This window comes from Colias eurytheme, chromosome 23, assembly GCF_061535395.1.
Source record: "Colias eurytheme isolate Ceu_HAF_F1 chromosome 23, ilColEury1 Martin Lab GWU primary, whole genome shotgun sequence".
In the NCBI taxonomy this organism is placed as follows: domain Eukaryota; kingdom Metazoa; phylum Arthropoda; class Insecta; order Lepidoptera; family Pieridae; genus Colias; species Colias eurytheme.
Window position 1 is genome coordinate 2,874,775 of NC_143002.1, and position 15,728 is coordinate 2,890,502.

Here is a 15,728-nt window from a genome sequence, read left to right on the forward strand (position 1 = left end):
GCACTTCTGAATCGAAATGAGTATCGTTTAAAGTAGAAGTAGAAGGTTCGTGTTGCACAAAGGGTACATTTATTTTACCAGAATTAAATGACGCTACTGCTGGTGAATTATGATCAGAAGGTGTTGATGGACCAAGAAAAAGCGATGGGACAGCTGTACTTATTAATTTGCCTTTTTTTGTTTCATAGAAATTGGAATCAAGAAAGTGTACGGAACAAACTTTATTCCATATGTTTGGCTCAAAATTTGCTTGTTTTAAAGTAATAATCCACTTATTCATCAAGTTTCGATCTTTGGGGAATCTGAAAAATAAGAAAAAAGTCTAATAACATGCAAAATTTTAATATCTAAACTTTTTTTTCGGGAAAGATATTCAGTATTTTGGGTAGGTTTATCCTCAAAATATTTTAATCTATATTTGTTTAAAAAAAATCTATATTTGTAGATAAGAACCTTTATTTTTCTTACAAAATGTTGTCTCTCACTATCATAATTTTTTTATTTAATTTTATCCATTCTACTATCAAAATCTTCAAAATCAATTTAGCGGTTCAGAAAATATATCGTAACATTACGTATACTTTACATTTACACTATAATACATTCGCATTCATAATATTAGAAAGTGTATCATACAAAACACACCACAAATTTATTTATAATACATTTTTAAAAGAGTTTTAATTTTAAAGTTAAATAATTTGTTAAAATATAGTTCTTCTAGTAAATTTTATATCGAGTACAGCGTTGGTCTGTCAGGTCACATCACTACGATCACGTGGCGGCAGTGAGGCGCGCGAGCGAGCCTGCGCGTGTCCGCCTTCCACCTCCCCTTCACCCCCGCGATGCTAGATTTATTTTCATAAAAATAATTATAACAATCGACTTACCGATGAAATGTGATACTGGATTTAAATTTTGTGTATTTTCTCGTATCGTTTTTGCAAGATATAACTGCACATTTTACCATGTTTATACCTAGATATGAATAAAAATCAAGAGCAACGCACTTCGTCAGCACTCAACCACGACTACGAGCGCGCGCGGCGGGAACGTCGTGTTGTGTACCTGTGCCTACTGTTCCCACTTGGTTGTTCGCGCTCTATTAGATATCTATACTCTAAGCTTAAGTAGGTAAGTTATTAAAACCTATTTAAAATAATATTTATTTAAGTAAGAATTAGTAGTAAAATAAGTTATATACAATTAATTAATATACTTAATGTATAAGATATAAATTTCTTAGTTTATGAAATCAAAAACTGGCAATGAAATACGTTCTCCCGCGCTGTGTGACGCCTGTGTCCCGCGCCGCGTCACAACTCACAATATTTTGAAATAAGAATAAAATTAAAAAAAAAGAATGAAAGAAAATTTTATTCGTATACTAGCGGTCCGCCCCGGCTTCGCCCGTGGTACATATTTACGTTTTCTCTACATAAAAACCATCCTCGTACTTCAAGGAATATAATAAAAAAAGAATTATCGAAATCGGTTCAGCCGTTCTCGAGTTATGCGCTTACCAACACATTTTGCGATTCATTTTTATATATAAGATAGTATAGATAGGTATTGGATAGGTATGTTTTTATTTGTGAACGAATTTGTTTAATATTTTAGTATTGCGAAGTATCCACTAAACTTATGAATTAGACGGGAAGAGAATTTTCTTCGTGTTGTGAAAGTGATTCATACATTTTAAGATTATTTGCATATCTGTGGGAGTAAAATGAACTTGAGGGTGCTAAAAAGAATATTAATAAGTTTCATTCAGTACGAAGAAGTTTTTACGTAGCTACTTTTTAAAAAGTAATATTACTGTGGAAGATGAAAATGAACTTGAGATGATTGCATGATTACATAAAATTAATTGCTACTCGCGATTTTACACGTTTCGTAATGACATAATATTTGTTCGCAATATTTTGGTTCTTAGGAAAAAGTCATACATTGAAAGTCAAAACCATTTTTAAGTTTTACTATAATGGTAAGCTCATTTTTAATTTTACAAAACTACCTACATAGTAACTAATTTCACAATATCTACCCTACCTTTACAAATATCGAATTAAATTTGTTTCTCACAAGATGTAGGTAAGTAGGTACATAAATAAAAATATATTCCATAAGTTCGTACATATCTAATAAAAAAAGACGTGTGGCACTCGGGGACTGCTGCGGTAAAGCTATTGCATAGCATGCCTTCCAGCCATACCTCCCAGCCCGTCGGAGTGGGGAGCGTGAGGTTTTTTTCGTTACGGAATTTCTGGATTCGGTCCCCGCGCTCAAGGCCCGCGATTGAAGCTATTTAAATTTTGTAAAGCCAGTTCAATAAGTTACAATTTCGTCATTTGTTACGTTTGTTCATTTCAGGTTCTATAACATAATAATATGTTTGTGTTTATCTTTAATACTCGTATACTAACGATCTAATAACAATTTAAACTTACTATCTTAACTCCTAAACTACTGCAAAACATGTACTCGTACATCTTACACGTACACATTTCAAACAATGTATTTCAGCCTAAGCCGATAACACAATATGTTAATAGGATAGTGTGTTCCCGGCATAACATTTATTCCGTTCGCAGGTAGGCTGACTTCCGTACATCGTTCACGCTTGGAAAGAGACCATTCATGTCTACTATTGTGGTGTGACTACATTGCTGGAGATAGCGGGAAAAACTATCTACTCTACACTTCAGTTAGTATACTATTTGTGCTTTGTGAATTACGTAACGGAGGGTTCTTATTATGGAGACATGTTTCGTGTTGAATGCAGTTTTAAGTAAGATTTGGTTGTTATTTTTGAAATTTCGATTACTCTTACTTGCAATATTAGAAACTTGCCCTTCGATGAAATTTGGATAAATTAATATTATATGAGCAGTATATTACTGAATAATTATTATTAAAGTGAAGGTTTGTGCTATAAATAAGTATCAATTAGAACTACAGTTTAATTTTATACTGTGATATATACGTTGTATTGTTACATCAGGATGGAACTGCATTTTATAGTTCACATTTTATCGTCTGAACTAGCTTTTAATATATAAAAATCTAAATAAAACAAAACAAAATAATTGAATTGTGTGTTTCTTAAAAAATCTGAACTATATCTACAGTTGAAATCGTTTCGTACTCATATAAATACGTAAAAATATATCCGGTTAATGATCTAAGCGGCGAGCTTTATGAACATAAATTTTAATTAAAAATATTTATTGCAATTGTACTTAGGTATGCACAATATAATGAAATTAAATTTAAATATTAAAAAAAAAACATATTCTAATTAATCGCTTATCGCCGTAATGTGTCCTCACCCTTGGAAAATATTTACGCTTTTATGGTCCACTTCTGTTTATTTGATTTTCTATTGAATTGCTGTTATCTGTGTACTCTTTAGTAGTTTTGATTCTTCGACATGTCGGTTTCTTCACAATGCAGAGAGAATGTCTTCGTTAAAAATAAAAAGATGAAGAACTATATTGAAATATATTATACATATTTGAATTTCATTAATTCATTCTCTATTGTCAGGAAATCGTATCACATTTAAATTATTTATATGATGAAATGGGAGCTTGCGAAGATTAGTCAGAGAACAAGAAGCCTGTTGGTACTTAGTTCCGACTAATTATTACTTACTACGTCGTAAAATCTTGTTAATACCAACTGCGCATTTCAATTATAAAACTAAAGTTGAATCACTTAGTCCTAAGCTGAAACCTAACAGCTACATTGGAAAAGGAATTTATGAAGTTTTGTTCAGCATATTATTGCGTTTCTTCTATTGTCTTGTGCTTTTGAGTTTTCTATACAATAAGGGAAGATTCAGTTTTATTTACTAGTTGAACCACGCAATTTCGTCTGCTCTCAAACATTTTTTGTACCATTTTTCAGTCTATTATTATTTATCCTATTATCGTGATGATTAAAAAGTTAAAAAGTATTATTTGTAAATTAACTATGCAAAACAAAAAACAATTTACATTGTGAAATAGCAGTTCCTAAGATTAGTGCGTTCATCCAAACAAAAGACTCTTCAGCTTTATAATATTAATCTAGATAATATTATTTATATCGAGTTTTCAATGTTGAAATAGGTTCAATAGTTATCCAATTAAATGTGATCATATCAATATTTCTAAAATACATAATCCTTCTTTGAAATATAAAAAAAATTCAATAGCTAACTTGCGTAACGATTACAATTTTTCTATAAGTTATAAACTCCTTTTGGGCAAGTTAGACTAACGATCATTACTTATTCCAAGAATCAATTTAGCACTCATACTAACTCCACGAAAATAACACAATCTATTACATGTAAATTGGAAAAAAAACACGGAGAAGATTTGAATCTTTATTTACAAATAAATAAATAAATAGCTTAGCAAATAATTTAGTGTTGGTATTGAGACCATCCTCTATAAGGTAAGGGTGTGTGCACATCTCTCCGCCGTCGATGGTGACCGTGACCAGCGTATATGACTTGGTGGTCGTCGTGGTCATCGTGTGACGTGAGCTTCTTGATGCCCACGATCGCGGATAGCATAAGAGCTAGTGCGGATACTGCAAGAGCCTGCGAACAAATGCTTATTGATGTTATATTATGTAGGTATTTGATTGTAACAGCTTTGGATTTATTGCTATGTAGTTCACGTTATGCTTTCATTGAAATTGGCGTTTTAATAGAAGAAATAAACGAGTAGAATTTAAATATTATAGGTATTATATTTAAAATTTAAAATTTACATTATAAGGCAATTGCCTTATAATGTAAATTTTAATTAGGTATGAAGGGTATGAAAATATATTTATTTATATTTCAACATACTTTTTTTCATGTAGATAAAACATAAATGTTTCACGATGTTTACTTATTGGGTACATTGTAAGTTTTTTTTATGATAAGATTTTCTCTTAAATAAAATTAACGAAGACTAAGATATATATAATTTTTTAAACTTTCTAATAAGAATTTTTATTTTACAAGTCTTGGGTTATAGTACAGATAAGTGTTTTGATACTTGAGTGTTAATACTGTCTAGTTAAAAAAAATTGTTTTCATGTTATTTTATTTTCAAGGGTTTCAGTATAAATTGCTCTTAAACATGGATTCATAACAGTGTTGTTAAGGAATAGAACAATTAATTATATTTAAGTATTATATAGTTCATAATTTTCTGTAAGATTTTACTTCTTTTAACATAAAGATTATTTTAAGTAAATATAAAATATACATTGCAATATTTTTGCCGCTTAATTTTATTAAACATATTTTGGAGTACTATTACCATTGAAGATGATATTATTAATTAGGCCAGAAATATGTATCAAGAAGATTCAAGATATTAAGTTTCAAAACCACAATCCAATAACAGAATAATCCAAAACTAACGGATATCTATCATGTTAAGTTTAGAGTAGATTTTTCAATCCTTGGTTAAAATTTCAATATATATTCATAACAGTATACAATACGAAATAACAGAAGAATTACACAAAGACGGGAACCACTACCTATGGATATATTATATACAAAAACTATCGCTAAACATCGGAGCCATTTACAAACCTGGAGACACAAATATAAAAGATTTTTTGGAGGTATATTCTCCACAACTCGAGAGCAGAAAAAGATCAATAGTACTCGGGGATTTTAATATAGACTTGCTTACCACAGACACAAACTCCACAAAATATCTACATGAAATTAATGAAAATGGTTACGATATTATAAATAAAATTAACAAACAATACTGTACTCGAGAAACCAGCACTTGTAAAACCATTCTGGACCATATATGTACAAATATAAACAATCACGTATTTAACATATTATCCTTAATAGAATCAAGCTTATCAGATCATAAACAAATCTACCTGGAAATAGGATCCCTAACGCCACCCAAACCCAAGAAGATACAATATAAGGCCCTAGACTATGAAAACTTATTCAAGAGTGCGTCATCAGCGACCTATTGTAATGAAGACAATGACTATTGCTACCTCGAGAATTTTATAATAGAACAAATAAATAGTAACAAAAAAGACAAAACAAAATTTATGAATTTACCACAAAAAGATTGGATAAACCGTGAAATAATAGAATCAATAAATTTACGAAATCACTTATGGCAACAAACAAAATCTCAACCAAATGACTATAACCTACAAGAAAAATTTATCAAGCAACGTGAAAATACTAAAGAACTTTTAAAGATGAAAAAAGACACCTACTATATTAATTTATTCCAAAAGACCTCCAACCAACCGAAGAAAATGTGGGAATTAATAAATAATTTAGCTTTAAATAAAATAAAAGAAACAAGTGCTCCTCCAAAGCTGTTATCGGGTTCCAATTTAATTACGGATGGCGATTCTATATGTGAGTTATTAAATTCTTATTTTTCCGCAATAGGCACAGAATTAGCAAACAAAATACCTAGCATGTACCACACGAACACTGACACTACACTTTATTATACACAACTTTCATACGAGAACAAACTAAACGAACTAAAACCTTGCACAACACTTGAAGTAATAAAAATAATCGATAACTTAAATTGCAATACTAGTACTGGTCTAGACGGCATAAGCACTAAAGCCATCAAATGCTTAAAAAGCTGTATTGCTGATCGCTTAACGCATTGCATCAATAAATGTTTAACCTTTGGGGTGTTTCCGGACTCTCTAAAAGTGGCTAGGGTCAGTCCAATTTTCAAATCTGGGAGTAGAACTGATCCAAGTAACTATAGGCCGGTGTCAGTTCTGCCCGTTATTTCAAAAATATTTGAAAGAATATTGCACAATCGCCTCAATGAATACTTAATCGAAAACAGAATATTAATTGATCAACAATATGGTTTCCGTACAAAATCAAGTACTCTTACAGCTACCGTAGATTTAATAACGAAAATTAAAACTCAAATAGACCATAAGAATTTCGGATTAGGTATTTTCATCGACCTAAAAAAAGCTTTTGACACCGTCAGCCACGAAAAGCTTCTTCGAAAGTTAAAAAGCCTAGGTGTGACCGGTAACGCCCACAAAATGTTTACATCATTCTTAGAAAATAGAAGACAAGTTGTCAAAGTTGTCAAAAGTACACTAGCTCAGTTCAAAACTTATCATATGGCTGTCCTCAAGGGTCAATTTTAAGTCCTTTGCTCTTTTTGATTTACATACACGACATCGATAAAATTGGACTTACAGGATACTTGTCATTATATGCAGACGACACGTGTATCTTTTACTTTGATAAATCCTTACATAACATTATATCATTAGCTCAAAAAGATTTAGACTTACTTTCTACATGGCTTAAATTCAATTTACTCACAATCAATATTAAAAAAACTTCATTCATGATATTTGCAGCAAAAAATAAACCTCTTCCAAATTCTACCCCAATTATTACCATAGATAACGAAATCATACAGCATTCGAACTGTGAAAAATACCTTGGACTCTGGCTAGACGATAAACTCACATGGACAGTACATATAAATCATATCAAAAATAAACTTACATCATTACTAAAATCACTCCATCGAGTAACACATTGTATTCCGAAAAAAGAACGTTTAATGATTTATAACTCCTTAGTTAAGACACATCTAGACTACTTAATTGAGATATGGGGATCAGCTTCCAGAACAAATTTAGATACACTACAAAGATCTCAGAACAAAATTATAAAAACGCTTTTTAATTACCCGTACCTAACTCCCACAAAAACACTCTATTCATCAACAAAATTACTTAAACTCTCACAAATCTACGCATATTCCACATGCATCCTTATAAAAAAAATAACAACAAACGCAACAAAATCAAACTTACAGCTACATAAAAAATCAACAAAGTATAACCTGAGAAGCCAAAATAATTTTCAACCTATCTCGACTCGAACCAACTACGGGAAAAAAACCATACTCTTTGAAGGAGCACAAATGTTTAATAAATTGCCAAACAAGTTAAAAAATTGTAAAAGTCTAAATGTATTTAAAAAAATACTTAAAAATCACATTTACTGTAATTTAGAATAGTACAGTAGAATTTATGCTTATTTTGTATAATTATTGCATGATATCTAAAACTAGAGAACTAAGTTAATTTAATTTAAGATAGCATGTAACTCATTTTAAGTGAACAAATTGTTCTTATGAGTAATAAAGTCTTTAAACCTAAATTTATCCGTCCAATAAAGTATTACACGAACATATTAAAATGTCACCTGTAAACTGTCAAATACGGACAATTACAATACATTTTTGAAATGGTAGTTTTATACGTTATTCGATGAATAAGTTTTAACCAAGGATTGAAAAATCTGCCCTAAATAGTCTAAATTTTCGGTGGACATGGAGACATTGAATTGGATTTCGTGGAAATGAAGAATTTTATAGACTACCTAACTTATATACTGTCAAATTAATTTTTGAGAAAAATGTGTTCATTAAATAAATAAATAAATAATAAATAAATGTTCATTGGTTTTATATACAATTTAAAAATAAATACATCTCAAATAATATGAACCAAGGGACGAGACATGAATTTAATTTGCCGGTTTTATTTACAGGAACGTTATTTCATTGACTCTGATAGGATTTTCGAGATAGTACATGAAAGGAGGTTCAATGGCCGATATTTTTGATGAAATGAATGAAACGTAAACATTGCTTCTTAAGAATAATAATATTTTGAAGCTTCTTTATGGCTATTTTAACTTTAATTATACCTACATCAATTACTTCGTATGGATACTTTATTAATAAATTGGTATTATATTTACAGGTTGTCCCGCGCTGTAACTCGCAAATCAGCGTATGCAAAATATAAGTTACATTGAGCGTATTGCCACAGATTACGAAATACACAATATACAGATACAACCAGTAGGGAAACTTCATACAACATGTTCGAAACTTAGGTTCGAAAGTTAGAAGAATACCCTTACGATTCTCGTAAACACGCTTGCCATTTCGAATGTGTTGTATGAAGTTTCCTTACTGGTAGTATCTGTATATTGTGCTCATTTAGCACAATATATCGGTGTTATGGTAATAGTAGGTACACCGATGGACACCCTATAGAAGGCAACTGAAACGGAACGAAAGTAGTGGTATTATGTTTATTATTTACCTTCATAGTGAGTAGCCCCAAACCTCCTATGCCAGCAGCTCCCATAGTTTTAGCGAACATAAGTCCTAAAAGGGCCATGGACCCCATACCTCCGTTTTTGGCTCGACCGGTTCCTGCAAAAAAGAAAATTTTATTTAGCGCCTTATTGGTTAGTGACCTTTATTTATTATTATGTTATGATGTCTCCGATTTCTTTATTAAAATATAGTCTATTGCACTATTTAATAAAGAAATAATAATAATTGTTTTATATGAAATAATCTTGAAATAATAATATATCTCCAGTTGTCTTCATAAAAACTGAAGTAACAAGCCATCAAGCCAAGTATAATGCTTCCTATAAGTTTTGATATGCCTAATTTATAAAGACATGGACTTAATACGAAACTTTCTGTAAAAAATGTATACCAAATAATCAGATAAAGATAAATAAATGTTCTACGAGTATTCGTAATACTTGTAGAACAACCCAAATATAAACCAAATAATATAATATATACCCTGAAATAATTTAGAATTCCTTCCTAGAACCAAAACAGTTCTAATATGTACATAAATTTACAAAGGGAATCTGAGAAACGTACGCATATTATATTTCCTAGGAAAATGTTTCAAACTACCCTGCAACCAAATTGTAAACACCTGCGGGTAGGAATAACATGCGATGAACTTCAGTGTTATTAGAAAACTTTATACTATTACTCAAATATAGGATTAAAATAACTGAAAGGTTTTATAATATTAGTAACGATATTTATAATACAAAAATGTGTACCTATATGAAAAGTAAGTAGGTACTAAAGTTTATTATAAAATATTTTCTTACGAGCAATTTTTTATTAATCTAAATAGGTATTACAATACAATAGAACATATTATATTTTTAATTTGCATTATTTAGAATACTAATTAACTGTATTAAATGTTTTAACACACTTGAAAGTGAAGTAATGGATTGTACAATGTTATTACTTTGTAATATAATAATAAATAAATAATTCAATACATAATAATTGATCATGTTGATTCGCTTTCAAAAGAAAGGAAAAATCACCACAAAAAGCAACACACGCAAGAACCGCTATCATGCATGCTATTTGAAATAGATTAATTATTAAATTATTAATAATCTTTTGTTGACAAACGTTATTATAAAGATAAATAAGCAATCAAATTTAAAATGTCTTTACATCATCGAATATTTTTACTCAATTAAGGAAGAGCGAGATGTTCTAACACAAGCATTTAAATGCTTCAAATGATGTCTCAATGACGGTAAAGTTGTAAGCATATTTGCTACTGAATAAATATTATTGATTTTGATTTGTTGCTTTTGACAATTCGTATTTATTTAAATAAAGTCTACACTTGATTTTTTAGGTTGCCTAAAATAATAACAGATATGATATTATCTACTTGCCAATATTGTATTAAAATAATAACGAATCTATATTCGTGATTATTTTAATACATTATTGATGAATGAAAAAAAATAACGTTGTAATACTATTATTACATGAAACAATTATAGCTTAATTAATAATGCTAGAAGAGGATCACGTCACGATAGGAAATTTATGATCAAATGATATTATAATTAAAATTATATTCGAGATTAACTTTTAAATATACGTGAAAGAGTTAGCTCACAATTATTGAAGTTCTTACTTTAAAAAAGTATTTTACGAGTGCGTTTACTCACACAATTGAACTAGGTAAGTAAACTTAACTTCAAAAAGGAGTCAAGGTGGATAATTCAGCAGTTGCCTTTGGGAAATTAAAACCCCCGCATTTCCTCAATTGTAGGAAGTTTAAAAGGAAAACTTTTTAATCAATCTATATTGCTATGGATGATGTATGGGACTGAACTTTTAAACCCTTACCGCCAAGAACGTTGACCTCGATGTTGTTACGTAATTTACAATATAACTAACCTAACCTAAACAATAAATTTTATAATAAAAGACCTTTGAAATTACAAATCAGAAGCCCCAAATACATTAAGATGAATTTAGTTGTGAAGTCACCACCTTCCTCAACGTTATTTTAATTCCTTTACGAGAATAAAAACTCCTAGTCATACTTCTTAGAAATTGTTCAGTATTGGTCTAAAGTTTCCTATAAAACAACCTTTCCCGTAATCTAAAATTATAAATAAAACACGAATATATTTTGAGGCGTGTATAAAGTAGGAAATCATTCATATTTTATAAACGTACATTTGAGAGATACATTTTTCAATAAGACTCGTACAAATAGGACGCCATTTGCGGAGCATTGAACTTTTTTTCATTAAATTCGGTCTATATCGGGTTGAAAAGCTATGTAAATAGAAATATTTGAAAAAGACCGCGCATTGAAACTAAGCTGAGGTTCCAGAGAATGTTAAATGGATATAATTAAAATGCGAAAATAAGGTCTGTAAAAGCTCGAGATTATTTGCTAATAAAAAGAGACGCTTTTTGTATATATATATACCTATTTGTACAAACAAGTAAATAAGATATATTATAAAGAACCTATCAAACCTATAACTGATTACTGGGGTTAATTTATTACGCCTATAATTTCACTGTCACATAATATTATATTGCTTTTGATATATTATGTAGGTATATAATATAAGGCTATATTACGCGGCTTCGCTCGCGTTGACTCCAAAAATCAAATTATACGATTTTAATAAAAATTTAATGATACAATTTTAATGCACCACCTAATGATAACTTAATTATATTGTTGGTATTATTTACCAACAATTTCCCATGAATTCTTATGTAACATTACCTATTCATATTCATAATTTTCCACTAAACACTATCACCACAGTATTACAATAATATTGTAATACTGTGCTATCACTTACATTTACCACTATACCTAAATCCTAACACTATCTTATATAAATCGATTGCAAATCACACTTACCATTATTTTCCTTATACTCGTCGACAACCTTCAAAGACTCCGCGAAGAGTTGACTGATCTTGTCCTTCTCGATTAAATTGGGCAATTTCACATGTAACTCATGCCCTTGTAGGAATTTGGCCATTCGGTACAAAACCGAATCTCCCATAGAACGACCTTGGTCTTCCAGACTATTAGAAACTGGGACACCAACCAATCGAATGCCATCTGTTAAATCTATGTCCCCATCTAACAGAGAGGCTCGCACACTCGACAAAAGGGCCACCAGAACAATTTCCCGATACATTTTTCTCAGACAGTCATTCGAGCAATAAGTGTGAAAGGGTGATATAAATGCTTTTATAGTGGCTTTCGAAAAAATGACTAAAAGTACGGCGGACGCGAGAAAACGTGAGGGCAATTCTGTAGACAATTTTACAGTCTGCTTAGTTCATGCTGTTATTATAATTGTGTGCTATTGTTGTGTGCGAGACTAGATTATGTTTGCTTAATTACCTGCTGGATGAAAGTTAATTATGAAAATTGCATATTAACTTTGTTGTTGTACAAAAGTATTTGCAAATGACCAAAAACTTGTTTGAGGTGTGCTACGTTTAAAATAAACGATTTTTATCCTAGATGTACCTTTAATTTCGTTCTCAAATAAAATTAAAACAGTTGATTATTTTTTTCTTTAATTGTGTTTCAAAAATTAAAACAATCACATGTTTATAAACATCGATACAAATATAAAATTAAAAACAATCATTGCAAACATAAATAAGTAAGAAATATTATATATTTGGAAAGTAAAATACCGCAGAATAGTCCCTCAAGATCGCGGCATTGAAAACTAAACAAATAAAACAGAAACAATTTTTATGCTCGAGCCCGTTTCATGATAAAGTTACTAGAAGTGACGCTAATTATGTAATCTTCAAAATAACGTCACCGTTTGAATTTCATAGTACATGAGTGTAGGATGTACGTAATGAGGAACTTTTAAAAATATTAGGTTTATTAAAAAAATGTGAAGTTTATATTACCGAGACTTATTGGTGTACGAAATCATTCAGAATGGTACCTACTTTATTGAATAAACACAAAAGTATTACTTACCTATAGTTTCAGTGAAAACTATCACAAATATTACAATTGAGTGTCTTATCATAATATACTCTACATCATTTCAATAAATCTAAATTCCATGTACTATAATGTTTTTAGCGCTTTAAATCAATTAATTATAGGTACCTACTGCGTTTTTTGTTAAAGTAATAAAATTGAAAATACACAAAACCTCTGTTATCCATCAACGGACATAAAACGACGAAAGCTTTTCTATTCGTAGTGTGTTTTTTTAACTATAAATAACTTTAAACTTCCTTTCTACTCGACATAGAACAGCGATCTAGTTTCAGTTGTCGCTTCCAGTACACAAACATCAATGTGTACAAAGATAGTTGTTGGTTACAATTTTTTGTTTGTTTTTCTTCGAGTGAGAGTAAAGGGATAGAGAGTAGTAAATTAAGGGTATTGTAGTAATGTGAATCTATCGAAGTAAATATAATTAACGTTAACGATTTATTATGAAATTGCAGTTTGCTTATACAGTGTTAATAGATAAATTGTTAGTTGATTGCGTCATACTACAATTTGTATTAAGTAGGTAACTTTTGATGTTAGTAGATGATTTAGATTTGATAATAGTAAACTTATGAGCATCACAATTTTGCAGTTTAAAGTGTGATAGAAATACAGAGTAACATAGAAAGTTTGTATAAAAATTGTCATTAGTTTTCTATTTTAAACCCGTATCAAAATCCGTTGCGTTGTTTTAAAGATCTAAGCATTCAGATTTCAGACACAAATACAACGCAAAGCGACTTTGTTTTCTACTATGTAGTGATGAAGGCTGTGTAACATCTCTCTACGATAAATATAAGCGGAGGAACATATTCCTTCAGCTATTATTATAATATTACTAGATTTCCGCCCGCGGCTTCGCCCGCGTTTGCAAAGGAAAACCCGCATAGTTCCCGTTCCCGTGGGATTTCCGGGATAAAAACTATCCTATGTGTTAATCCAAGTTACACTCTATATGTGTACTAAATTTCATTGTAATCGGTTCAGTAGTTTTTACGTGAAAGAGTAACAAACATCCATACATCCATACATCCTTACAAACTTTCGCCTTTATAATATACTAGACTAGACTAGATTTCCGCCCGCGGCTTCGCCCGCGTTTTCAAAGGAAAACCCGCATAGTTCCCGTTCCCGTGGGATTTCCGGGATAAAACCTATCCTATGTGTTAATCCAAATTACCCTCTATATGTGTGCTTAATTTCATTGTAATCGGTTCAGTAGTTTTTACGTGAAAGAGTAACAAACATCCATACAAACTTTCGCCTTTATAATAGTATTAAGATAGTATTAAGATAAGATATTAGATAATGCGTATTTGTTTTGCCTTTTTATTGGCCTATTGACTACAAATTTTGGAAAAAATTGAACATTGGTTTGGGAAGTTCAAAACATACCCAACAAAATAAAGTGAGTTTATATTTACGTAACTTTTATTAAACAAACTCCTTATAAAGAATAGCATAAGGATATGTAACAAAATCCAGGAAGCCATTTTCGTGTCATAAAACCCGCTGTTTACCATATTTACTGTTTTGATGTGTCGACACTTATTTTCTTTCTTCACGCATGTTCGATAATCGAGGTCCTATGGGTGGGGAATATTTTGTTTAAAGGGTAAACAGGTAATATGTATTTATAAGATTTTTAGGGTATGTTGTGAATTATGGGAAAACTATTTCCCTCACGGATTTGTAGTACTGATCTTTTATTTGTCGCACTATAGTGCGAGAATAAAGCATGCTTATTTGGTGTTAATTTTTATTTATTCCTTTTATAAGCTAAAGTGTTCGCTTGTTTATTTATTTGGCGGAATGCTCTTATCTCAAGATGATCTATTTATCGAAGAAAACAATAGGTTATAATTGATACATGAAGCTGCCATGAATAGGAGCGGTAAAGCAATGAAAAATGCGTCAAAAATATTCATTTTAACAGCAGACGAATTTGCGTTGTTCGGCTTGTAATTTTAAAACTTTATCAGAAATACAATAGAGCTATTACAAGTTTTATTTACATGACATAAATGGTATTTTTATATCTACACTTTCAAATGTGTGAAGCAATTCTTATGAGTTTGAATCTGGCGTAACAGAGTCAATCTCAATCATGGTTCAGAAAAAAATACCAACACTGCGAATTGGACACCTTTGTAGGAACTATGTTTTTATTGGAAACAGGTAAATTTTTATTGGTGAAAAATTGCATTGCACTTTTAGAATGCAGTTGGTTTCAGTCAGTCATCAACATCAGGAATAATATTTTTTAACAAAAAATGAAACCGCCTTCAAGCGGGCAGAACTTGACAGAATTTAAATGGAACCAACTTAATTACAATATATTTATTAAGATATTAATTATATAATACGTAATTCGAAGGAAGTGAATTAAATAAATAAAAAATTGTACGAATAAGCAATAATAAGAGTCAACTTTATGGACATACTAAAAGCCAGAGATCCAAGCGAGCGGGCAGAATTATTCCCAAAAGTTTGCCGAGTTATGCAAA

The 15,728-nt window shown here is 30.5% G+C and overlaps 1 protein-coding gene across 1 annotated transcript; it reads right to left on the reverse strand.

Annotated features, from left to right (window-relative positions):
* Positions 1 to 4,362: 4,362 nt before the first annotated feature.
* Osi5 (Osiris 5) lies at positions 4,363 to 12,484 on the reverse strand. The gene is made up of 3 exons (XM_090115536.1): positions 12,097 to 12,484; positions 9,169 to 9,281; positions 4,363 to 4,594 (listed from the first exon to the last, which is right to left on the reverse strand). The coding sequence occupies exons 1-3, from the start codon at positions 12,380 to 12,382 to the stop codon at positions 4,415 to 4,417; spliced, it is 579 nt and encodes a 192-aa protein (XP_089971662.1). The 5' UTR covers positions 12,383 to 12,484; the 3' UTR covers positions 4,363 to 4,414.
* Between the last annotated feature and the right edge of the window lie 3,244 nt (positions 12,485 to 15,728).